The sequence below is a fragment of the Hemitrygon akajei genome, chromosome 32 (genome assembly GCF_048418815.1).
Source record: "Hemitrygon akajei chromosome 32, sHemAka1.3, whole genome shotgun sequence".
Lineage (NCBI taxonomy): Eukaryota > Metazoa > Chordata > Chondrichthyes > Myliobatiformes > Dasyatidae > Hemitrygon > Hemitrygon akajei.
Window position 1 is genome coordinate 28,043,235 of NC_133155.1, and position 27,928 is coordinate 28,071,162.

The window sequence follows — 27,928 nt, forward strand, 5'->3', positions numbered from 1 at the left end:
GCTTTAGTCAGTGCGTCCGTTGCGCTTGGAAATTCAAACTGTGCGAGGCGGGCCGCGGCCGTGTGGAGGAGAGGACCAGCGGAGCCTGTTGTGGATCTAACGTGGACTACCCTGTGGGTATCGCGGTGTTGGGTCCCGGGGGTGAGGGCCGGAGGGTGGGGAGGCGGCTGCTTACGGGAGAGCGGGGCGTGGGGAAGGAGGACGGGGTGGGCTGCCCACTGCCCGGCGGCCCTGGGGAGTCCAGCCGCCGGGGCGGTGACTTTTACATACAGTACAGTGCTGCCTTTTTGGAGATGTCCTCGAGTTTTCCGAGCCTGGACAGCAATGCAGCCGGTTTGAATGCTCGCAATGCTGGAGGAGCTCAGCGGGCCAGGCAGCAGCGGTGGAAAAGAGTAAACAGTCCATCGTTTGGATCCGAGACCCGTCCTCAGGACTGAGGATGAGGGGAAATAATAACTTGGAGTAAGAAGCTAGTAGGTTATGTGAAACTGGGAGGAGGGGAGGGGTGAAGTAAAGAGCTGGGATGTTGATAGGTGAAGGGGGAATCAGACGGGAGAGAACAGGAGACATTGGAAGAAAGGGGAAGGGAGAGGTGCCACCGGAGGGAGGTGATGAACAGGCAAGGATTTGAGGTGGGATTGGGGGGTGGGAGACAATTATCGGAAGTTTGAGAAATCGATGCTCATGCCATCAGGTTGGTGGCTACCCAGACAGAATATGAGGTGTTGCACCTCCAACCGGAGTCTGGTTCCCTCACGGTAGTGAAGGAGGCCATGGAATGACATGTCAGAGAATGCTTAGTGCAAATGTTACAAAGGTTGGTGCTGACATGGTGGGGTTGGTTCTGTGCTGTCTAATGCTTGAAGCATTTACTCCCATACTAGCTCTATCTCAGGAAGTAAAGAAAGAAAAGATATAGATGAGCAGAAAAAATAAATTGGCATGGATGTGGTGGGCTAGAGGACATGTTTCTAAGCTCTAACTGAATGGACCCTGGTGGGCAGCTCCGGTAGAAGGATGTTGGGTCCGGTAGCATTAATGGAGAAAAAGTTAAAGCCCAATGGATGTCATGATCTTCAGTCTGATCAGAAATTCTTTCATATGTCTGAGAGCAATTTTTTGTAAGATGAATCAGGCTTAATATTACTGACATGTGTTGTTAAATTTACAGCAACAGTACGATTAAGTACATGATAACTATAGAGAAAAAACTGGGTTACATTAAGTGTATGTATGTCTATTAACTAGTTCAGTTAAAATAAGTAGTGCAAAATAACAAATAAAAAACAGAGTAATAAGGTAGTGTTCATGGGTTCTATGTTCATTTAGCAATCAGCTGGCAAAGGGGAAGGAGCTGTTTCTGAATTGCTGAGTGTGCCTTCAGGCTTCTGTACCTCCTTCCTGACAGTAACAGTGTGAGGAGGGCATGTCCTGGGTGGTGGATATCCTTAGTGATGGGTCCTTGAGGATGTTTTGGATAATACCGAGGCTAGAGACTAATTTAACAAGTTTCTGTAACTTATTTCGATCTTGTGCTGTATACCACTCCCCCCCCCCCCCCAAATACCAGTTGGTGACGTGCCCAGTCAGAATGCGCCCCAGTGTACAATGGTAGAGGTTTTTGAGTGTTTTAGTTGGCAAACCAAATCCCCTCAAACTCCGAATGAAATATAGCCACTGTCTCGCCACCTTTATTGCTGCATCAATACGTTGCGTCCAGGTTAGGTCCTCAGAGATATTGATACCCAGGAGCTTGAAATTTCTCACACTCCATTTCTGAAGCACTGGTTTGTGTTCCCTCGTCTTACCCTTACTGAAGTCCCTAATCAGCTCTTTGGTCTTGATGGTGTTGACTGCAAAGTTGATGCTAAAAGGCAAAACAGTCAATGATGTGTATTTGGTCTCTTTGGAATGTTGGTTGGGGTGTCATCTGAATAGATCTAAAGCAAATTATAGATTGTGGGAATAAAGGTAAAATACATTGGTACAGATTGACAGTGGGGAGGCTGATTAATGAGGTACTGCAGGATTACCCTGTGGCAACCATTAGTCAGTGGACTTGCTACTGCTGACAACTTACTGGTTTAATTTAGGTGAAGGGGTGTTTGCTGTTATTACAAAGTCAGGTGACAGTGAGACGTGCAAGGGACTATATAGGGAAACTCAAGGATAATATAGACCATCTCTACATCAAAGATGTACACTTGTAATCATTTAAAAATGCAATTAAATAAAAATTTTTAAAAAAGATGCAAATTCAATAAGGGTAGCAAATAATTGAGGTGTTGTATCTCAGTGCGTGTAGTAGAAGTAATAAAGTGGATGATCTTGTTGCACTATTACAGATTGCCAGGTATGATGTGGCCATCACTGAATCGTGGCTGAAGGATGGTTGTAGTTGGGAGCGGAATCTCTGTTGTATCAGAGGGTCAGGAATGTAGCCAGAGGAGGAGGCGTGGCTCTACTGATAAAGAATGGCATCAAATTGGTAGAAAGATGTGACATAGGACTGGAAGATGTTGAATCCTTGGGTAGAGTTAAGAAACTGCAAGGGTAAAAGGACCCTGATGACAGTTGTATACAGGCCTCCTAGCAGTGGCTGGGAGGTGGACCACAGATTACAACAGGAAATAGAAAAGGTGTGTCAAAAGGGCAATGTTATGATAGTCATTGGAGATTTGAACATGCAAGTCAATTGGGGAAAGTTAGGTTGGTAATGGATTTCGAGAGTGAGTTTGTTGAATGCCTAAGAGATGGCTTTTTAGTGCGGTTTGTTGTTGAGTCTACTAGGGGATTTGCTATACTGGATTGGGTGTTATGTAATAAACCAGAAGTTATGTATATTAGAAATAATAGTGGTGTGATAAATTACGCAGAGAAGGATGTAGCAGATACTTTAAACTCATATTGTGCTTAAGTATTCACTTGTGAAGATGTTAGCATAGAGAAAAATAAGGTTTTCAGTAACTTGGAGATCTCAGAAAGTGAGTTCCTGCTTCAGCTGAGAAAGCTGAAAGTTTACATCTCCAGCACCAGACAAGATATATCCAAGGTACTTAAGAAGGTCTGTGATTATATAAACAAACCCTAATGTATATTTTCAAAAGTCAGTGAAGACTGGTGAAATCCCTAAGGACTGGAAATGGGCTAATATTGTTTTGCTATACAAGAAGGGTGATTGCACTGACCCTAGTAAATATAGACCAATAAGTAGGTGAAAGAATGGGAGCGTTAATAAAGAATGAGATGGAAAAACAGGTATGTTAGCCGACAGCCAGCATGAGTTCAAAGGGGAATTCGTGTTTTACTAATATGCTGCAGTCCTATGAAGGGGCAGAAAGGGTATAACATTCAGGCAGCAGAATTAATACAGTTAGATCTAAACAAAGTCCAATGTGGGCAGATAAATAAATGAAAGTGAATGTAAGTAAATGTAAAATGTTGCATACAGGAAGTTGAAATGGTAGATATAAATATGCAATGGGGAGGGGGTCTTGAATTAGAAAGTGCTCTGTATGAGAACGGTTTTGGTGTCCTGGTAGGCTCATCACTATCAACATCCAGACAATGCACAGAAGCGATTAGGAAGGCTAATAGAATGTTAGACCGTATAATGCACTCAGTGGAGTTCAAGTCTGGAGCCGTTCTTGTTAAGCTTGTTGCACTTGTTAAGCCGTTCTTGCACTTGTGAGGTCACACCTTGTGTACTGTGTACAATTTTATGAGAGAGTTCAGAAAAGGGTGATGAGACTCATTCCAGGTCTGAAGGGTGTGAGCTATGAAGAAAGATTGAAAGAGTTAAATCTTTTTAGCCTAAGTAGACGTAGAATGAGTGGAGACATGATAAAAATGTTCAAAATAATTAAAGGTATAAATAATGTGGATGCTAGATGCTATTCAAAGTTAATCCATCAAGGAGGATGTGGGGCTATTGGTAGAGACTGGTTAAAGGGAGATTTCAGTCAAACATCAGAAAGCATTTCTTTACACAGGAAGTTGTAGACACATGAAACAAACTACCTAGTTGTGTAGTTGAGAGTAGTACCTGAGAGACTTTTGAATCTAAGCTTGATAGTTATTTCAAAACACTGTGATTAAGAATTTGGCAAGCTTTGTGGGTCCAAATGGCCAGTTCTTGTCAAAAACTTTCTAATGTAAAGAGTTTTTCCCATTTTCTCAAGCTGAACAGATAGATAACTCCTGTCCTGGCGTAGCTGGAGTTGAAAGCAGTTCTATTATTTAGCAGTGCATTACAGAAAGCAAGGAGCCAGTTGTAAAAGATAGTACTTGACGTTCTCACGCGAGGCAGATTCAAATATTAATTGAAATTCCTTCGACACTAACAAAGTGCTTCTCACTGACTGAAGTGTACAAACTACACAAGTGGCCGTCTTGATAACAAGCTAATTGCTTAACGACAAGATGTGTGCTATCAACAACAGCAGTGAACTTACAATTAGTGAGATCTAATAATTAAAGATAAGGTAACAATCCAAATCAGGAAAGACATAACACAGAATCATAGCTGATATATAACTCAGTCAATTAGTCTTTTGCATTATTTTCTGCAGCTGTCTAGCAGTATTTTAATTATTCAGGTACGTGGGTCTGCTGGTTCTACGTTTTCAGTATGTAGAAAGAGCTCTGATCTGTCCTTTCTTGTGCTAAAGATGACAATGTGATATTTGTGTATATTCAAATTAATTAATTTAATTTATTGAAAAAATCTATTACTTGTTATCCCTTTGATCTTCAGGAATCTTAATCTCTTCATCATCACATTTACTGACTTGGTGAAATGGAGATGCTTGTATAATTAACAAATGTTCTTGTCCTAAGTTTCTAATAGTGTTAGAAGAAGTGTTTCAAAAACTTCTGGTGAAATTAAATCATATTTATATAAAATGGGAATTGATTTTGTCAAGTAAGTACACTGGTGTTAATCTTCCAAAATGCGGGATTAGCATTAATAAGTACTGACTCAAAGCTTGAACATCTGAATTTTAAAGCTAGTAGAAGTGAAGTAAGAATTTTTATTCTTGTTCTTAGGAAGCTGTAATCAGGGCATTGGTTATCACAACTACTGTATGAGATTATTTTCAATTCCTCTTTCAGGAAAGAATGCCTTCAAAACGAAAAGCGACTGGTCGCAAAAATAATTCACTGGACTTAAAGAAGCATGAAAAACTTCAGGCTTTTCTAAAGGATTTTGACATTGAAGGTATTATAGTTAACTGGTCTTATCTCCAAAGTCTGTACAGGGAGTACATTTCAATTCGCCCTGGCCCACTGCTGTCTTGCTTAAACGAGTTAATCCTGTGACCTCCATGTAATTCTGTGTTCATCAGTCACTCATACTTTTTTTGTGTTTGACTTTACAGTCAGTACTTTTTCTACTGGTTTATTAAACAGAATAATAAGTTTCAGCAAACAATCAACTTCTGATGCAAGATCGTCTATCTGTACTGTTAACTTTTTTTTACAGATGATCCTGATCTGTTCATATTTAGTGTTTTCTGTTATTGCTGGTCCTACATGAATTTGAGCTAGTTCACAATAACTTGGCTTTATCTGTACTCTTACCATTAATTACATAATTCTCAAGCTATATTATAATTTCAGGTCAAACTTCTGTCATTTTTTTTAAAAATTCTGTCAATTTTCTGTTCTTTGCCATTCCACCTTTTCCCTTCTGAGGGAAGTTATTGTTCTCTCCAGGTTGTGCTAGTGGTGTACCTAACTAAAAACATGGGCTAATCAAGTGCAATGTGAAATTAAACCAGGGCATTTCCAAAACGTAGAATATTACAACACTGTATAGACCAGGGTTCCCCAATTAGTTTTCCACAAGGGCCAAATTATGTCAAGCATTTGAAGCCAAGGGCCAATGCATCTAGGGTTTTTTTTATCCATTGCACCAGTAAGTTGTTTTATGGGCAGATGTTGCTGCTATTACCATTATTATTATTATTATTATTATTATTATTATTATTATTAGTGGCAGTGGTAATAATTTAGGCCTGGGATTCTCAAAGCCTGTGTTGTGGGTCACACAAGGAAAAAAAAAAATGCACTCTTGAAACAAAATTTAAGTCCAAAACCAGCCATTTAATTATGACTGTAGCTATCACGACTGTCAGCTGTCACATTGAGAACTCATCGGGGACTTAAAAAAACACACACACACCACCACCACCATCACCTTCCACACAGAGTTTTAGTAGTGGAACGCAGCAGGCCAGGCAGCATCTATAGGAAGAAGCACTGTCAACGTTTCGGGCCGAGAACCTTCGTCGGGACTGACGAAATGTCGGCAGTGCTTCTTCCTATAGGTGCTGCCTGGCCTGCTGTGTTCCACCAGCATTTTGTGTATGTTGCTTGAATTACCAGCATCTGCAGATTTCCTCGTGTTTGAGTTTTATTAGTGCTGCCTTTTCCACTGTTTCTGTTCTCTCATTTAATCTATTTGTTCTTTTTAATTAAGCTCTGTAGTATTTGAAGTATGAAGTGTGGCAATAAATGAAATTATCACAATAAGAGTTACCACAATAAGATTAACAAATGGACAAAAATAAATTGATTCACTCACTAATCAGTGTGAGAAGTGACAGCGACGGGATGACGCAATCCTTCTGATGTCGGGCCTGTATTCTGTTGTGACACATGCAATGATGCAGCTGATGTGCTCTCTTGTGCAGATGTTGACTTACAGATAGTAGAAACGGACTGCTTGTATGATGTTATATTTGCAGTTTTTTGTTTGCATTGATCTGATTTTGCAGGGTAGTTGGCATTAAAACTGGCAGCATGCATAGTGTTGAAGTGCCACTTTAGATTTTCTGATTTGCAGACAGCTATGGACAGCATGTATATTAAGTGTGTCAGTTTAGCATTGGCATGGTCCTGTAAAATAAAACAAAACTGATCAGTCCAGCCAGATTTGACCTGACGGTTTTCTGGTCGACTTCGAGTTTTTTCTTGCAGGCCATGTTGTTCTTGGTTTAGGGTCCGTGACTTACTGCTCGTAACAATTCGCGTAGGTGACAGGCGGGTAGCTGGTGCGTGCTGCCATCTATTCGAGGACCACAGAGAGCGCGCAGTAGGTTACATGCTCTACTGGGGCGAAGGCCAAGTGTACATTGTGGGATGAGGTTAAAATGGAGCAGCGAGTGCTTTATTCACATGTTATGACAGGTGTGTTTACGTAGGTGCCAATGTGTCGGCGCAATCCAAACCTGGCCCGCAGTCCGCCTATTGGGGTTGTCTGGTATAGACCCTTGTGCTGACTCTTTAACCTACTCTGAGATTAACCTTGCCCTCCTATCAACCCCCCCCCCCCACATAACCCTCTCTTTCAATTATCTGTTCTTTAAATATCACTAATGTTTCTACCTCTATCACCACCCCTGAAAAGGCATTCCACACACCCACCACACTCTAATACTTCTAACATTCCCCACCCCATACTTTCCTCCAGTCACCTTAAAATTATGCCCTCTTATATTAATCATTTCCAAAGTGGGAAAAATCTGTAGCTGTCTACTCAGTCTATGCCAGTTGTGTGTAGATCTCTATCTGTGCCTCTCATATATTCCTCTTGTCAAGTCACTTCTTGTCCTCCTACATTCCAAACAGAAAAGCCCTAGCTCTCCCAGCCTATTTTCATAAGACATGCTCTCTAATCCAGGCAGCATCCTGATAAATCTCCTCTGCACCCTTTCTAAAGCTTCTATATGCTTTATATGAGGCTACCAGAACAGAACACAATATTCCAAATGTGGTCTGTCTAGGCATTTATAGAGTTGTAGCAATACCTCACGGCTCTTGAGCTCAATTCCCAAACCAATGAAGGCCAAGACTCCATAGTCTTTAACAGCCTCATCAATTTGCTCAACATCTTCGAGGGATCTATGGGCATGGACCCCAAGATTGCTCTGTTCTTCCACACTAAGAATCCTAGCAGTAACCCTATATTCTGCCTTCAAATGTGACCTTCCAAAATGAATTACTTCACACTTTTCCAGGTTGAATTCCAGTTAGCCCTGCATCCTGTCATTGTCCTGTTGTAACTTAGGACAACCTTCTATACTATCCACAACACCACCAACTTTTGTGTCATCTGCAAACTTAATAACTCCCCCTTCCACTTCCTCATCCAAGTCAGTTGTAAGAACCACAAAGAGAAGGGGGTCCCAGAACAGATTCCTTTGGAACATCATTAGTCACTGACCACCAAGCAGAATATGCTTCATCTCTTACCACCCTCTGCCCTTCTATGGGTAAGCAAAATCTGAATCCACATAGGCAAGTTTTCATGAATCTTGTGTCTACTGACTTCCTGAATGAGTCTACCGAGGGGGATCCCTTCCGAGAATCCATGTACACCTCAGCCATTTCTCTACCTTCATCATTGTGTTTTGCCATGTCCTCAAGCAATTCAGTCAGTCTCAGAAGCATGACCTGCCCTGAAGCTGGAGGACCAGTAGACCACTCTTAGCGTTGCCTCTACCATTTGACCTGTTTAGCACAGGTTACTCTACCAAGAGTGAAAGCACAAGGCTCTGACTCCAGCTAACATAGCTCTCTGGGTCATTGAAGCACGCAAGCCTGCAAACCCTATGACAAAGTTGTCCTTTTGGAGGGCAAAGAATAATCCTGATCTGAAGAAACTTTTGGCATAGTTACAATTCTCCACCAACGTTCTTGCAAATGCTATTTAACACACATATATGCTGACTATCCCTAATCAGACTCTGCTTCTCAAATGTTTGTTACTTTATTGTCACCAAACAATTGATACTCGAGCGTACAATCATCACAGCGATATTTGATTCTGTGCTTTGTGCTCCCTGAAGTACAAATCCAAGTAAATATAATTTAAATTTTTTTTTATAAATCATAATTAGAAAATAGGAAAGGGAAAGTAAGGTAGTGCTAGTTGGGTCTGGATATTTGGAAGGTACGGCTCAGATCCGGGTCAGGATCCATTCATCAGTCTTATCACAGTTGGAAAGAAGCTGTTCCCAAATCTGGCTGTACGAATCTTCAAGCTCCTGAACCTTCTCCCAGAGGGAAGAGGGACAAAAAGTGTGTTGGCTGGGTGGGTCGTGTCCTTGAATATCCTGGCAGCACTGCTCCGACAGCGTGCGGTGTAAAGCAAGTCCAAGGATGGAAGATTGGTTTGTGTGATGTGTTGGGCTATGTTCACTATATTCTGCAGCTTCTTCTGGTCTTGGACAGGACAACTTCCATAATAGGTTGAAATGCACCCTAGAAGAATGCTTTCTTAATCCTGTTTGTTGATCCTATCTCTAATAATCTTCTCCAATAATTTGTCTATCACTGAAGTAAGACTATAATTCCAGGGTGGTCCCTTCTCCCTTTCTTGAATGGTGTAACATTTTCCACCCTCTAATCAATTCACTCAAGCATTCAGATTTCTTTGCACCAGGCTATGATATTGCTTCAGACAGAGTTTCACATGGTAAAAGATGTCCGCAGTCCCACAACAGATGGTAGCTCAATCTCTCCATTCTCCTGACCTATGTGCGGGCATGACGTGTCAAGCAATTGTAACTTGACGAGGAACTGTATAGTTGCAGTTTTTGCTGAGTTTTGAGGCAAGGGTATGTTGCACTTAACCTCAGTGCTAACCTTCAACAGTAGCCATTTCAAAAAAAAAATTTGCATTAAGCACTAGGACAGAAAATTAATACCGTATGTTAAGACCACAGATCAATTTGGATATGGCTATTATTGGGGGAAATCACATTGTATGTTTTTAGAAGAAATTTGTGCAGTGATATTGCAGGACTGTTTCTAGTAAATATGTTGCAATGACTAGGGAAAAGCCTCATAATGGCACTGAATTCCGAATGATGCCGAACAGTTGTAAATTTATTAGTCAGTAATTGTACTTAATATCTATTGGCCTCACCTCAGACTTTGTTTCATTTGCAGTTGAACGGCGGAAAAGAGAGATGGAGAAAGCTTTGAACAATATGCTCATTACAGTAGAAGCACATTACAGTCGTGCAATTATGAAACTTCCAATGGCTGTGAGACAAATGAATTATTTGGAATACCTCGGTAAGTTATCTCGGACAACTTTGGAATATCTTGGATAACTGCTATGTACTTTTAATGAGCTTGGGAATATCTCCACAAATGTTAGTGATGCATTTTCTAGAATAACATGAGCCTTTATTATTTAAAGTTTATGGCAACTTTTAATTTTAAAAAAAAAAGCATTTTAAACTCTCCCCTCTGGAGTTTGGATCTGTGTAGCAGGGTCACCAATTTGCTCTGGTGGTGGAAATGTTGGAATTTCCCCGTTTAACTGACAAATCTGGGATTTCACAAGTACTGAGAGAGCCAGCAATTCACCATTGTTTTGTCAGGCAGTCCTCTGCTGGTTTCTTTCAAAGTGGAAGTCCTACTATGATAAATCTCCAGCTACAAAGTAGGAAATACACACCAGATTGAAGATGGGTGTAAGGAGTACCTGCACATCCACTTCAGTGGAGGATAGGATAGTGAAAGACTGATTTGTATTAGATAAGTTGTGTGTTTAAGTTCTTAAATTGACACACAAGTCTTTGAGCACCAATGGCATTGTCTGACAAACAACTAGGGAATATAGCTCACTCAGATATCAGTTTTGCAGCTATTTGGTCTTTAGCATATTTCTTGTACCACCCAGTGTTCCCTCCACAATTTCATTGTGCTATGAAGAGTCTTGTTACCATAATGTCCCTTCTGATAAGGGATCCAGCAGGTTTATAACTGCATTGTCAGGAGTCCAGCTGGTTGCTAGTACATTTTCAACTATAGTTTTCAAAATGTTAAATTATTTACTAAAATGTGCACAAACAATATTTGTTTGCACTTTACAAATCCATTCTAGGCTTGGAAATTAACATGATTCCTTCAGTATTTTCTTCAAACAGTTCTGATGTCATAACATGTAAGAATCCCTACCTTTCGCAGTCGGTGAATTGTTCAACTACCACACTCTCATGCAACCTTATGAAAGGGTGTTGTGGTAGTAAAGGCAACACAGCATAGCAGTTAGGGCCACACTATTACAGTTTGGGGCGTTGGAGTTCAATTCTGACATTGTCTATACATTCTCCCCTCTCTCTGGAATGTGTGGGCTTTCTCCAGGTGCTGTGAGTTCCTCCCACCTGCCCCTGTTCATTAAGTTTGTAAAATAGTCTTGTCAGTTTAACTAATGACATAAGAATGGATGTCCTCAGAACAAGGAATGCAGCCATTTGAATACTGCTATATAATTGCTATAAAGAAAGGTTTAAAATAAATGTTCATTAGAAGCTTTCTCCTTATGTGTTTGGGTTGCCAACGGACAGTGCATCATTTTCACTATGTTGGTAATTGCAAGTGTTTGGTTTCGTGAAGCAGTTTGTGACTTTGGCAACTTTTTAAAAAATCTCCACTTGTATGTGTATTACTAAATGCCTATTCTTATTTTGTTTCTTAAAGCTATGGGTGGAAGTGCAGAGGCGGTGGCTGCAGCTGAACAAGTAAGACTTTTCCTGATGTTGCATGTAACTTTTGTGTGCCTAGTGCAAATTGTATTGCTGCATTAAGGCTTGAATGTCTCTCTGGAGAGGTAAGATCTCAAAGACTTCCTTTATTAAGTAAATAAGACTTTATTACTTGATGCTAACTTGTGTAACTGATCATTGTTGCAAATTTATAGCAGCATTAGGATGTGAACTATCTAGTGAACAATAAACTTGGAGTTGGTTATGAAAATGTAATCAAGAGAAGCCAATTGAAAACACTTGAGTATCCAGTCGCAGCAGAGACTCTGCTGTACAAATTCCTTTATGGCACCCAGTGCAATAACAAATTGTATGCCCTTGCACCTGTCAGATAGCTGGTGCAAGAATTTCACTGCTTTTTAATGCAGTTAATTCCTCATTGTTTTGGCTTTAAATGGTAACTTGCAATGCGTGTGCATTCAAAGGGAGACTGTAATATTGTTATACAGAGCTTTGTCAGATCCCATCAGGATAACATGGTTAAATATCAGTTTAGGGGAAAAGTTCACAAAGTCTAAGGTTGAATTATGAGAATAGGCATTTTTGTGTTATGGTGATTTGAACTTTGTTGCTGCCTCATGCTCAATAAATTTATCAGTGATGCTAAAATTAAAGGTGTGATTGTGAGGTAAGCAAGTTCTAGCCTACTGTGTGTGTGTGTGTGCACGCGTGTACGCGCGCTAATAACCCTGACTAATCAGAAAAAAATGTTACAGAAACAGCAATGAAGAATCCTATATCTGTGTGCAACGGTATTCACACCCAAGTGAAGCTGTACCAGAGCTGTGTCCTGTCCACAGCTCTGGTACAGGCCAGAATGTTGGCGCACGACAGAGAAACGGATGGCAGACCTTCATTGCTGCCCTAAGCACCAGCAGTGTGACAAGTATTTAATACTTTGTATCAAAGGAAAGTGAGCTGCAAATTTAATTGTAGAGTGTAAAATTAATTAAAAACAGCATATTGTAAAGTACCTATTTCCTAAGCAAGGAGGTCGGTAACTAGGGAGAAAGGGCTTAAATTAATTGTTAGGATGACTGAAGGGGCTTTGTAAAGTATTATTTCATTCCAGAAGTGTCAGGTGTCTAGAGGTCATTGCTTGTAAGAGTGGTGATGGTAAAAAAAAATATGCTTATTGTATTTAAAGGGAACCTGGATGAGCATCTGTGCTATGACTTGGTCTATAAATCAAGAGCTGGAGAGTGGGATTAGGTTAAAATCAATACCTGCACACTGGCTGAGTGATTTACTGTACCGTGACTTTGTATTTATTTTTGTTATTAAATTGGAAGTATTTAAAATACTGAGATGGAGGAAGTTTTTCCCTAGGAGAAATTCAGAACGACAGGCGCAACTATAAAACTGAAGAGTTGCAACACTGCCTTGTAATTTAAAGCACTTCTTTCATAAGACACCAGCAACAAGAAATTCTCTTCAGATAGTAGCTGACCCTGGAATAATTGAAGTGTTCCTGATTGATTTTTATTAAAACTGTAATAAAACTTTTAGTAATAGGACTCAGCACAGATTATGTATGACTGAACTGACTTGGGCCCGAATAGGCTACTACGGTTCATCGATTGCATGTTGACAAGGCTGTGAGTCATGGATGCACTAATCACAGTGTAATGTACCTCAGCTATTTTAATTTTCACTTTCTTTTGTAGATAAACTATTAGTAGGTTTTTGTTAAGTTCCACTATTCCTAGAAAATCACAGGCTGTAATTTTAAAACAAAGAAAACATTTTACTTGGCTTTTGCCCTATTTGAAACCAGCAAACGCAATATTTCATTGTTCAATGATTTTGCCTGCTTTTGGAATCTTAGATGGAGTCTCTAGCTATCTGGGCAATAAGGGCGACACAGTTGGAAAATTTATTTTATTTTTACCTTTGTTTACTACAGAAACGTATTAATGCTGCCTGTTTAGAAGTTGAAGCCATTGAATCAGAGATCCTGAAAGATGCTGCACAACTGAAGACTACAAGAAAACGTAGGCTATTAACAGTAATTTCAAAAATGTCCTGAGTCAATCTTTTCTAGATGAAAGCAGGAAAGTAAATGTTTAAATGAAATAAACTACACAAATAGTTATGTTTTTGACAGTTATTTAGTTTTCTGCTTAAGTGAAAAGCTGACTGCTTACAAATGATTCTTTTCGACCAAATTAGGAACCTGTTTCCCTCGGGCAGTGCCAATTTATTTGCATAAAAGTCATTGCGCAACTGTAGAAAATTACAGGACAGAAGGTTACTTGCTCGCACTAGTGTACTATTGAATTTAATTGTTTCCAGCTCTTGGTAAATGATTTGTAGGTTGCATTAAGTGTATTGAAATTTTTTGCTTCTACTGCATTTTCAGTGCTTCAATGCCCTCTTGATGGGGATAAAATAACCTTCCATTCCCATCTAATGTTTTCCATCAGCTATATTTGATTTGACCCCTGGTTATTGAGTTCTCTCCCAAGAGAAATGGATCGTTTCCATCCATGTATTTGGAATTTTAGACATCTTAATTAAATGTCATTTCAAAGGAACTCTCCCCAGCTTTGCTAATAATTAAACATCACAGCCCTGGCAACATTCTATTAATTCTGTGTTCACTAATGCTATTATATCTTCCCTGCACTTTAGCGATCAGGACTCTAATCACTGTTTTCCAAGTCCCAGTTTATATCTTTGAGCATGTCACGTCATCTCAGCTCTTACTTGATATTTTTGGTCAATGAAAGAAAGAATCCCATATACTGCCTTGGATAAAGTATCTAGACACCCCTTGTAATTCTGGGGGGTCTGGATGTGCACTCCAAGGTACCTCAGTCCCTCAGTACTGTTTGTTGAAATACTTCCTTTCCTTTGTTTTATTTCCTCATGTATTACCTCACATTACTGGATTGAATGCCATTTATCTCTTTTCTCACGATTTTCTTGCAACTGAATCAAATTTCTCACTATCAGATAATGCAACCACTTTTTAATATAATCAGAATCGTATGGCTACTTGCTTCATGTACCATTCTAATCACTGAAACGCATGCCTTTGTTAACCTTTGCTTGCAGTTGTCGCTTACCTTAATTCCTATGATCGTTTACTTTCCTGATAAGTATGTAGTGCAGGACTAATCTTAGTTAAGGGCAATGTACACTACAAAAGTCATAGTAGTACATTACCCTCCTTCCTATCATTGTGTGTCTGGCCATCCCTTAATGTTGATTAAAAAGCTGTTTAGTTAATAGCAAATAGTGAAATGAGTGAAGTCACCTGTTGTTTCTCTTAGGATATTTCAGTGATTGGGACTTGGCTGTGCAATGCAGATGTGACATTAAAATTAGAGGTCAAGTGACTTAGGAAGATAGTAATACACTTAAAGATAGAACTGTGAAGGTAGAATAGACAATAGACAGTAGGTGCAGGAGTAGGCCATTTGGCCCTTCTAGTCAGCACCACCATTCACTGTGATCATAGCTGATCATACACAATCAGTACCCAGTTCCTGCCCTCTCCCCATATCCCTTGACCCCGCTATCTATAAAAGCTCTATCTTACTCTCTCTTGAAAGCATCCAGAGACTTGGCCTCCACTGCCTTCTGGGGCAGAGCATTCCACATATCCAGCACTCTCTGGGTGAAAAAGTTTTTCCGCATCTCTGTTCTAAATGGCCTACCCCTTATTCTTAAACTGTGGCCTCTAGTTCTGGACTCGCTCATCAGCGGGAACATGCTTCCTGCCTCCAGTGTGTCCTATCCCTTAATAATCTTATATGTTTCAATCAGATTCCCTCTTATCCTTCTAAATTCCAGTGTATACAAGCCCAGTCGCTCCAATCTTTCAACATATGACAGTCCCGCCATTCCGGGAATTAACCTTGTGAACCTACGCTGCACTCCCTCAATAGCAAGAATGTCCTTCCTCAGATTTGGAGACCAAAACTGCACACAATTCTCCAGGTGGGGTCTCACCAGGGTCCTGTACAGCTGCAGAAGGACCTCTTTACTCCTATACTCAATTCCTCTTGTTATAAAGGCCAGCATGCCATTAGCCTTCTTCACTGTCTGCTGTACCTGCATGCTTGCTTTCATTGACTGATGTACAAGAACATCTAGATCTCATTGTACTTCCCCTTTTCCTAACTTGACTCCATTTAGATAGTAATCTGCCTTCCTGTTCTTGCCACCAAAGTGGATCACCTCACATTTATCCACATTAAACTGCATCTGCCATACATTCGCCTACTCGCCTAGCCTGTCCAAGTCACCCTGCATTCTCATAATATCCTCCTGACATTTCACACTGCCACCCAGCTTTGTGTCATCGGCAAATTTGCTAATGTTACTTTTAATCCCTTCATCTAAATCATTAATGTATGTTGTAAACAGCTGTGGTCCCAGCACCGAACCTTGCGGTACCCCACTGGTCACAGCCTGCCATTCGGAAAGGGACCTGTTAATCGCTACTCTTTGTTTCCTGTCAGCCAGCCAATTTTCAATCCATGTCAGTATTCTGCCCCCAATACCATGTGCCCTAATTTTGCCCACTAATCTCCAATGTGGGACTTTATCAAAGACTTTCTGAAAGTCCAGGTACACTGCATCCAATGGTTCTCCCTTGTCCATTTTCATAGTTCCATCCTCAAAAAAACTCCAGAAGATTAGTCAAGCATGATTTTCCCTTCCTAAATCCATGCTGACTCGGACTGATCCTTCTACTGCTATCCAAATGTGTCGTAATTTCCTCTTTTATAATTGACTCCAGCATCTTTCCCACCATTGACGTCAGGCTAACCGGTCTATAATTCCCTGTTTTCTCTCTCCCTCCTTTCTTGAAAAGTGGGACAACATTAGCCACTCTCCAATCCGCAAGAACTGATCCTGAATCTATAGAACATTGGAAAATAATTACCAATGACTGGTTAGGTAGCTGAGAATTCCTACTGCACAATGCAAAGTGTTGCACATTGATAGGGAGAATGAGAAGAGGTAGGATAAAATTGATGACAAACTTCTGACGATATGTGCGCATAGTTCACGAAAAAGATGCTTTAAGAAAAGCATTTGGAATCCTGGGCTTTATAAATAGATGCAGGGAGTACAAGTGCAAGGAAATTATGATGAATCTTTATAAAGCACTGACTTGTAGGTAGTGGTGAAGGGAGTTCCTTTCAGATAATTGTCCAGCCTTCTTTCAAATGAAGGACTTTTGTAGGGCATAGAGCCGAATGGAATTGCAGGCTGAATGGCATCCTGTTGTACCGTTTCCATTCACAAGACAGCACATCCCTATCATTGTAGGAGACTTCAATCAGGCCAGCTTGAGGAAGTCTCTGGCCAGTAAGCACCAACATCTCCCCTGCAGAATCAGAGGAGCTAACATACTTGACTACTGTTGCACCACTATTAAGAACCCTACCGTGCCATCCCACGCCTGCAATTCAGCAAATCTGATCACTTGGGTATGTTTTAGGCGCTTTAGATTTTTTATTGTTTCCGATGGTATAATATCCACAGAGCTCTGATCTCGGCATCATTGAGGCTGTCTGAGATGACTTGGAGTTACAGCCAAGTTCTCCAAGATGCTTGGAAAATCTTATCAGCTGATTTTCTTGAAAAACTTAAGGACAGTAGGTACCTGAGATGCAGTTTTTAAAGGCAAAGTGTGGTCACATCAAATATTGATTTGATTTAGTTTCTTTTTACTGTTTTTTTGCTCTTTATTGTAATTTTTTTGACATTTTATAAACTTCTCATTATTTTTGAAAGCATCTTCACTGTGTAAACTTTTTTACGTGTGCTTAAGACTTTTGCACAGTACTGTACTTAGTCACTGCTGTAAGCCAGGAATGAGGATGCAGTGCCGGTGGTGAGGACCATGACGGTGTGGTCAAGGGAAGTGGAGGGACACTTGTAGGACTGCTCTGATAAGTGGATTTGACAATATTCAAGGATTCATCTTCAGATCTTAATGAATATGCCACAGTTGTCATTCATTTCATCAAGACCTGTGTGGATGAGTATGTGACTTCAAGAACATACTGGAGATACCCAAACCAGAAGCCGTGAATGAACTGTGAGATTTGCAATCTACTGAGGGCTAGATCTGTGGCATTCACAATCAGTGATCGAGAACTCTTCTAGGAGTCCAGGTATAACCTACAGAAAGCTATTTTAAGAGTGGAAAAATAAAACAATTCTGAGCGACATTCAAGATAGAATTGGGTACATGTCAGCTCTGGCAAGGTTTGCAGGGTATCACTTCCTGCAAGGTGAAATCTAACGTCATAAATGGCTGTGATACTTCACTCCCAGATGAGCTCAACAGCTTTTATGCACACTTTGATGGGGAACATAAGACTACACCTGTGCAAATCCTTGTAGATCCTGGTGACTCTGTGATCCCATCTCAGAGACCAATGTTAGAACATCTTTCAAGAGGGTGAACCCTTGCAAGGCTTCAAGTCCCATTGGTATACCTGGTAGGGCACTGAAAATCTGTGCCAACCAGCTGGCTAGAGAATTGAAGGATAAACAGTACTCAATCTCACTGCTGCAGTTAGAGGTTTCCATATGCTTTAAAAGGGCATCAATCATCTGTTGGCCAAGAAAAGTCGTGGGATCTGCCTCAACAACTTTCGCCAGTTGCATCCACATTTACTGTGATGAAGTGCTTTGAGAGGTTGATCATGGCCAGAATTAACTCTTGTCTAAGCATGGGCACAGACAATTTGCCTACTGTCACAATAGATCTACAGTGGATTATCCAGCAATCTCACCGGTTCTCCACCTGGTCTTGGACCACCTGGACAATAGCGACACCTGCGAAAGGCTGCTGTTTATTGATTGCATCTCAGTGTTCACCATCATAATCTAAATACTAAGCAGCAAGCTCCAAAACTTGAGCCTCTGAACTTTCCTCTGCAACTTCCTCGCCAAATTCATCAAAGACATATCTGTTGTTGGCTGAATCTCAGGTGGTGACAAGGGGGCATACAGGAGTGAGATCTATCGACAAGTTGAGTGGTGTTGCAGCAACAACTTTGCACTCAATGTCAGTAAGACCAAGGAATTGATGTGGGCTTCAAGAAGGGGAAGTCAAGGGAACACACACCAGTCCTTATTGAGAAGTCAGCAGTGGAAAGGGTGAGTAGTTTCAAGTTTCTGGGAGTCAACATCTGTGTTCTATCCTGGCCCACCATATTGTTGCAATTACGAAGTGGACGTGCCAGCAGCGGGAGTTTGAAAAGGTTTGCTAAGTCACCAAAGACTAGCAAATTTCTACAGCTGTCCCATGGAGGGCATTTTAGTATGGAGGGGCCACTGCTCTGCAAGGAGTAAAGAACATCTTAAAAAAAAAAAAAGCATCTGTCATTAGACTCTCACCACCTAGGACATGACCATCAGGGAGGAGGTTAAGGAACTTGAAGATGCACAACATTTTAGAAACATTTCTTCAGCTCTGTCACCAGATTTCTGAATGGACAATGAACCCACGAATATTCCCGTCAAGAATACAACCTTGACATCTTCTGGATAGATCATTAAACCATACATTTCAGTTTTATGTCTCTTGTGTTTGTTTTTCGTCTTGAATATGATTCTGGAACTCTTGGAGCCTGTAATATGAAGTTTGGTGATTGCTTGAGTGTTTCAGTGTTCTGCAGTCTCCAAGAGGATTCCGGAAGGCAGAGACATCAGGCTGAGGGACAGGGTATGAGATGGTGTTTGACTATTTTGCTAATTAAAGCAATGAGGGAGATTGAAACATCAAGGCGAATGCAGAAGATCAGCACTAGCTACCTGCCTTTCTATTGCTAGGGGATCGCTTTGCTGCTGGAGATGAAAGGCCTGCCGCTGTGCCTGGAGAATGTTAGCTTGATTTTCTGGGATTTGGATGTAGACTTGGACTATAGGCTTTTTTTCCCTGTCTTACAGTTTTTTTTTTGCTTAAGGTTTCTTTGTGTGTGTGTGTGGGAGGCAGATTTGGAAGGGGTCAATGTGTCTCCATTTTTTTTTCAGGGAGGGGGGGATTTGGAGTTAATGATCATGTTGCCATTCTTGTTTTTGTGGCTATCTAGAGAAGAATTTCAGAGTTGTATACTTTGATAACAAATGAACCTTTGAACACTGCCTCACTTTTTTGCACTACTTATATATGTATGTGTGTCTATATTCTTATATATGTGTATATATTTCTTATAACTTGTAGTGTATTTTATGTATAGCACTGTACTGCTGCCATAAAGCAAATTTTATGACATGCACTAGTGATGATACAGCTGATTCTGATTTTCTGTTTTATGCTAGTTGCTATTAGGCTGGTTGAAATCTTCACAGTGATTGTTCCATTGTTTCTATATTTACACTTGTCTCTCTTTGACAAGAGATTCGCAATACACTCAGAAGCACAAGATCTTTTTATTAGTTCAACCTGTAGTAGCTATTCTGTAGCTCTTGGCATATTATTTCTACTACTACAAGATACTAAAACAATTTTCCTACTTTTCCTGTTCTATCTCATCTGGACATGCTGAACTAAGAATATAAGCAGCAGTTCCTACCCTTTAGCCATATTTCTGTAATCTCTGGAGCATTATTTAACAACCTATTCCTGTCCTGCAGTTTGACTATTTGCTTTGAGTTAGTTGAGCATCAAATTGGAGTAGTGTAGAAGGGAATTGGTTCATTGGCAGCAAAATAAAACTGCCCTTTTGGGGCGTGGAATCCGGTAAGTGCAAACCCAGTGTCACTGAATGAATGGTGCCTTGTCTTGTTGTCATTGCACATTGTGGAAATTTTAACAACCTATTCCCATTTCAGATTTCACTTTGTATTCTCAAGGATACATCTCTTGGTTCGTGTTCTCAAATACAGAGAAAAATCAAGGGCAAATAAAGAAAATAAAATCTAAAGCTGTTCAAGTTGGTTGATGCATAAATACCAAGGCCTATTGCAGTGTTAACTTTTGTGCATCTGTCCAAAAGTCAGCATTTGGGTTTGCTAATTTTCATTTAATATATGAATAATCTGGATTGCAATGTTGATGGCTTTGTGGCCGATTTGTGGATGATAGGTGGAGGGGCAGATGGTGTTGAGAAAGCAGTGAGTATGCAGAAGAATTTGGACTGATTCAGCAAATGAGCAAATAAGTGGCATATAAGTAGCAATGTAGAGAAGTGTAAGATCATGTACTTTGGTAGAAAGAATAAAGATGTAGACTATTTTCTCAATGGGGAGCAAATTCAGAAATCTGAGAGGTATAGAGACTTGGGAGTCCTAGTGCAGGATTGGCTAAAGGTTAACTTGCAGGTTGAGTCAGTAGTAAAGAAGGCAAGTGCAATGTTAGCATTCATTTTGAGAGAACTAGAATATGAAAGCAAGGGTATAAAGTACAAGGAATTGTTAGACTACTTTTGGAGGTGTTAGCAATTTTGAGCTCTATATCTTGAAAAGGATGTGTCAGCATTGGAAAGGGTCCAGAGGACGTTTACGAAAATAATTCTGGGGATGAATGGGGTTAATGTATGAGGAACATTTGATGGCTCTGAGTATGTACTAGCTGCAGTTTAAAAGAATGAAAGGAGATCTCATTGCAACGTATCGAAGATTAAAAGGCTGAGATAGAGTGGACGTCCAGGATGTTTCTAATAATGGGAGACTCTATGAACAGGGCACAGCCTCAGAATAGAAGAATGTCCCTTTAGAACCGATGAGGAGGAATTTATTCATCCAGAGGGTGGTGCATATGTGGAATTAATTGCCATAGATTGAGGCCAAGTTATTGCCTATATTTAAAGCAGAGGTTGATGGGTTCTTGCTTGGTAAAGGGGTCAGAGGTATTGGGGGAAGGCAGAAGAACAGGGTTGAGAGGAATGGCAAAGCAGACTGGGCCAGCTGGCCTAATTCTGTTCCTACGTCTTATGGTCTTATTCGAATTAGGATAGATGTTGAATCCAACTGTTTAATTGTTATTTCCTTTGCTGTTTCAGTAGCCTTTATATGCATAAGTTTAATGTGCCTCTAGTGGCTGTATAAAATATAATTCTGGAAAGCACTGAAAGCTTTGTTCTGCATTAAGTGAATAAGTACTTTCTAACTGGTAAATTCTTATCTATAGATTAGAATGGAATATTCTTATCTCAATGGGTATAAAATAGCTGAACACAAAGCAGTGCCATATTGGTCTTAATCTTAGCCTCTTTTCTGTAAACCTGCTACCTGCTTCTGCTCCCTCTGTTCTGTCAATTCTAAATAAAACTACCGTGAAGCAGAAAATTTTGTTTTGCTCCTGATTTCTAAAAGAACCTTGGATTTTAAATGCCAAAATCTATCGGGGATTATTCTTAGTATTATGTTAGTTAGTGATTTGATTAAGTCTAGCCATTTTCTCTACCTTTTCTAACTATAATACATGTCTATAAATGTTTTAATTTAAATACCATTACCCTCTAGGTAAACAAAAAGCAAAGCTTACCAATGACACAGTTGTAAACGAGAGTGAAAATGTTTCTCCAGCAGCCAAAATGCTACGGAAAGTGAGTATCTTTGTAATGGAGCTGTTGTAATCCACAAGAATACTTGAAAAGTTTTTGAAACACACTTCCTCAGTGGCTGGCAGAGATGGAAATGAAGAAATGAAGTTGGAGGTAGATTGAAACTTGATAAGAGGGTGAAGAGGTAAATTGGAATGGAGTTGATTTTACATTCGGATTATCCATGCTTTTATCAAATGGCGAAGCAGATTTAAGGGACTGATATACATTATATACATAATCAGTAGGTAAACAAATCTGCCTATTGCAATTTGACTAACAATTTAAATCTGCATAAATTGCATTTACTGTAATTGTAATATGAAATTAGAATGTAGGAGTGTTGTTCTCTACTCAAGCAACTCCAGTATAGTTTAACAAACTAGTCAGATGTGCAGTCTAACAAATTAAAATCTGTTCTTATGAAACTTTGGTTCAAAATTCCATAGTCAAAGACACTGATGGAACTTGATCAATGGTAGTCCTCAGGATTAGGGTTCTGCTGAAATTTAAGGATGTTTGATCTCTTTTTTTGTATGTATTGTTTTGATTATACAAGTTCTCCCAAGTCTAATATTCTGAAATGTTATTTTAAAAATTATTGTCCTGTAGGCTAAGCATGGCGTTACCTTCTCAGCTAAAAGTAGACCTCCATGTACCACAAATGGTCGGACTAGAAGGTAAATATTCATCAGTACCACACTCATCCACTTCCACTCTCCTGATGAGCTTACCAGTTGAGATTGCAAAGTGACAAGTACTTCAACTTTTAACATTTACAACCAAGCAGTAGCTTTGATTGGTGTAATATTTTTGCCACTTTGACCAATGTTTCAAATAACCTCTGATGTGGGTCTTCAATTGTTTTCAGCCTATATAGTTCTTGTCTACTCTGAGCATGTTCTATAACTGATGCATCCTTTGCATTTCCCATAGTAAATATCTTAAACTAGAAAAAAGCCAATTAATAGTGGAGCTCACCCACTATTCTGTGATCTAATGCCAGTACCAGTATTTACTTCATATTTTTTTTATTTTAAGCAGTCATGTACAGCAGAATATTCCATTCTGTCAGCTAATAGACCTAATAATTGAACACAAACGAGTATTCAACAATTGTAACAGTTTTTGCGTATAAAAATCTTTCCTAGTTTTTTTTTTTGTGCACTGCTGCCTGTTACTTTCCATGCATTCCCTGCCCACCCAATCATTTGCCTCTTAATATTACGGACAATTAACCTTCCCCCATATCCTCCTTGGTTTCAATACTAATTGCATAATCTTTTGTAATTGAGCTTTGACGTTCCAGTGCTAGTTGTACACTGCATTTTCCCAAATCTGCATTGTATTCCTTTAATGTATTGTCCAGGATTGATGTTTGTGGCATGATTATAATAAAATAGTTTTTTTATATAGCCATAATTCCCTCCATTGCATTTTATTGAAGTGTATTTTCCAAAAAGGTTGATTATAAAGCTCACTTTAGTATTTTACTAAGTTCAGTGGATTCCAGTTAATTGGGCCATATTTGGGACAACTTTTATATAAAAAAAAACAAAAACAAATTGAGAAAATAGTCAGGGTTCCCTTTGTTTAGTCGGGATACTGTTCTGCTTAATCGGGACAGGAAACTGTTTCTAACTAGATTCGGTCACGTGAACTTGTGTGGCTGTTAGACACTGCACCGTGCTTGGAAGAAAATTTTTAAATGGTGTTAGTTGTGTGTGCTTGTGCTTTATTATCCAGGTTGCTGGGTGCCAATTCAAAAAGGAGTCATTCCTGAAATTTTTTTTTTTATTACTTTGTCACTGCTTCTTGCAGGGAGGCGGTGAAGGGAATCGCCTATCTGCATTAGGTGTCCGCTAATTTTGTTCATTTAGTCAATCAAAAGAATATGGCAGCGTGAATAGGAAAAATTCCTCTGTCAGTAACGATGAAGAACTAATACTGTTTAATGGAACTGTAATATTAGTAGTGTTCTAAGCTGAACAATAAATAATGCTTGCCTTAATACCTTTTAACTATTTTGATGAAACATTGGCTAACTGGGGAGCTGCATATTTGGGCCAAAATGTACTGGTCCGGATGTATCCCAATTAACTGAAATCCACTATACTTGTGTACTGTTCTCTTTTTGTACTATTCTCTCAATGTGTGGCTTTCAAACACTGATTGGTCATCTAATTGATTTAAAGATGTCACTGAAGCTGCCTCATCGAGTTGAGTATTTCATTTATCAGAACTGCTTCATTTTTTTTTTTGGTATTTACTTTCTCTTGGCACCAATCAATAAATAGTGATGTTCTGGTTATACCAGGGGTGGCAGTTATAAAATGCTTCTGGTTGTTAATCACAATTGTATTTGCTAATTGTTCAGCAAGAATTTTAAGTAAAGGCCCTTAAAGCAATCAATCCAATTGTGATTGGTTGCCGTTCATCATTTTTTAATGATGGCTAGATTGATTTTTTTTAGGATAAGGATTTTAATCTGGAATTCATAATCAAATACTGAAATTTAAACATTTTCCTTTGAGATGCACCATTGTGACCTCCTGATTGTATCCTTTTTCAGATTATCATTTCTATAACCTGAGGCACAGTAACCTCAACGAATATTGTTTCATTGGTGCGATGCATAAGGGGTTTAAATTTTAATATACTTTGTAATTGATACTGAAATGGTCTCATTATTAGTGATTCTATAATATGCGGTACAACACTGAAAGTTTTGCACGAATATGTTTAACATCAAAACTTTTTGACAATGATGGGTTAATTGATCCAATTCACAAGTGCGAGCATTCAATCCAACACACCTGATTTGAACTTGGCTTGATATGGTTACCTGTACAATATTTTCTTTATCTTGTGTTCTGGTGTACAAGGATAAGAAACCAGGAGATTGACATCTGAACTAGAATTCTTTATACATTAACTGCTCTATTCTGCAGATTTTTTCCTCTTGTTCTCTAAACAGAAGAGGTAACTGAAAGCTTGTTCTCTGAAGATTAGCTTGGAATATGAAAGTAGCAAAATTCCTCTGTTGCTTGTAGATCCTAGGTGCTAAATTTGAGGTAGTTGGGGAACACTTTGCTGTTTTTTTTGCAGTTAATTTAACTTCTAATAATCTTTTCATTAAACAGGACAAGTCGAAACAAAGGACTCAGCTCTACAAATACTTCTGATATTTGGGGACCCACGCCGCTGATAACACCCAAGTTTAATCCACGGTTAGTTTAGCAAATATTTAGTGAAGCAACTAAACTGGAGGTTTTGTTCTCTATTCTATGAGATTGTCATTTCTTGGTATCAAAGATAAAACTGGGGTGCTGGTAAACCAATCTACACAAGAATCTTTATCATTTCTGATTATATGGGGAGGAAAAAAACTTGGTTTCAGAGGCTATATGGATTTATGTTTTTAAATGATTTTTGTATTTAGTAGCTGATGTCACCTTTATGATTCACCTAGACTTCCAAAGACAGCAACTCGTGCGCGGAAAGTAGGGGAGCGTGTATTTAGTTTCACAGGAAGCCCACTTGCTGATCCCACAGAAATGATAATCAGTGTTCCAACTGGGGATGGACAGGTGAGTTGAACTGACAAGAGTTCATTATAAAAATTTTGCAATTGTTTTCCATTGTTTTGTTCTCTAATTAAAGTGCCTACTAGCTTCTACTTGTTCTTTGGGCAGATAGAAAGCTGACTTGATTCTAACAAGTTTCATTTTGTATCCTGTACCGCAGAGCAAACAATTTATAGCCAGCAAAATTACCAGCACAGATTTAAGTCAACTGGATGACCACACACTTAAATCTTTTGAACAACTATCAGTAAGTATCTCATCTTTAAATGTATTGACTGATTGCATTTGCAAATGCCTTGAATAACTATAATATAGTTATAATTAATTACTAATGTGATCCTCTGTCAAGTCAGCTGTCCAAATTCTTGAGCCTTTATGCCAAATTCTTGAGCCTTTATGCATGTCTAATGTAATTTTCCATATTTATTAGTGACATTGAAAGTGCCTTTTCTTAACATTCAAGTAATTAACTTGGTTATCAGTTTTTAGAGCAGAATGTGAGAGATGGGTAAAGGAAAAGAGTATGGCAATCTTGCTTAAACATTGTGTAAAAACTGAAGGAAAAATGCTTGTTTCTTGAGAAAAGCTGGAAATTATAAAATGTTAATTTCCTAGCACTGGAAAATATTTATCTCTTAGCTATGAAAAGCATATTGTGAATTGTGCATCTCCAGTTTAGTTGTGTAGGATAATGCATCACTGAGCCCCTTTTTTGAGATGTAAATTTAGATGATCAGCAATAAATATTACATCATTTTGACTAAGTCATTTATAAATTCATTAGCCATTAAGTCATTATTAAATGACTAACCTATTCTCTTATTTGATCTAAGTTATGATATCTCCATGAATGTAGTTTTTAAAAAAAAAAAGAACACATCCAAAAATCACTTTCAACATTGTTTACATTTTTCCTCCCGGTAGGTGACCAAAATTGCTCCAAATACTCTAAATTAGGCTTCACCGATGTCTTGTATAACTTTGACATAGCATCCCATCTCCTGTACTCAATCTTTGATTTGATTTTTTTTTTTTTTTTGGAAGGCCAATGTGCCAAAAGCTTTCTATATGACACTATCTACCTGTGACACCATTTTCAATGAATTGGGGACCTGTATTCCCAGCTGGTCCTGAAGCGCAGGACCTCACACTTATCTGCATTAAATTCCATCTGCCATTTTTCAGCCCATTTCCAGTTGGTCCAGTTGCAAACCACGATAGCCACCTTCGCTGTCCACTACACTCCAGTCTTGATGCAATCTGCAAATTTACTGATTCAGCTGCCCATGTTAGCATCCTCATCATTTATATAGATGACAAATAACAATAGATCCAGCACTGATCCTTGCAGCACAACACTAGTCAGGGACCTCCAGCAGCCATCTACTACTACTCTAGTTTCTTCCACAAAGTCAATGTCTAGTCAAATTTACTACATCATCCTGGATGCCAAATGGTTGAATCTTCTTGACCAACCTCCCATGTGGGACCTTGACAAATGCCTTGCTAAAGTTGACGATGACAATATCCACTACCTGGCCTTCATCAGCTTTCCTGTTAACTTAAAATACTAAGATTGTTTAACCATGATCTACCATGCACAAAGCCAGACTGACCATCTTTAATCAGTCCATGTCTATTCAAATACTTAGATATCCAGTCCCTTAGAATACCTTCCAATAACTTTCCCACTACTAATGTCAGGCTTACCGGCCTATAATTTCCTAGTTTATTTTTAGACCCTTTCTTAAACAGTGGAACAACCTTGGCTATCCTCCAATCCACTGGTACCTCTCCTGTCTCTGCTAAGGCCCTGGCAACTTCTGCACTTTTCGAGGGAATAATTAACCAGAATTAACTGTGTTGGCTTGAAAAATAGGTGAGAATTGAGCAATAAATGTTACAAACTACAGCATTCTGATTAATTTTCTCTTTTTTGTAGCATAAACTCAATGAAGTGATGAAGATGAGAAAGTGAAAACAAAGTTGACAAAATATAATTCATGTGACTTGTTTGAAATTTGACATATGGTTTGTAGTAAATAAACATTTATTAATAAACATTATGGATTTTACCTTCGGAAGGAATAACATTGCTGATTTAAATTAACAACTGCACAAGCAAGCTGTTCTTGTCACTGAGTTTCATGCAGTGCTTATTTCTGCCTTGACCTTGCATTGAATTTTCTTGTTTTTTTTCTTGTATCCTTACCTTCAAAATAAAGTTGTTATTGTGTTAAACAGTTCTTGT

The 27,928-nt window shown here is 39.2% G+C and overlaps 1 protein-coding gene across 1 annotated transcript; it reads left to right on the forward strand.

Annotated features, from left to right (window-relative positions):
* Positions 1-2: 2 nt before the first annotated feature.
* On the forward strand, positions 3-27,918 carry cdca8 (cell division cycle associated 8). The gene is made up of 11 exons (XM_073034647.1): positions 3-113; positions 5,116-5,221; positions 9,961-10,089; positions 11,503-11,543; positions 13,474-13,561; positions 22,011-22,093; positions 22,703-22,770; positions 25,234-25,320; positions 25,563-25,680; positions 25,838-25,924; positions 27,620-27,918. Exons 2-11 carry the CDS (start codon positions 5,122-5,124, stop codon positions 27,653-27,655), a joined length of 837 nt encoding a protein of 278 aa, XP_072890748.1. The 5' UTR covers positions 3-113; positions 5,116-5,121; the 3' UTR covers positions 27,656-27,918.
* The last annotated feature ends 10 nt before the right edge of the window (positions 27,919-27,928 follow it).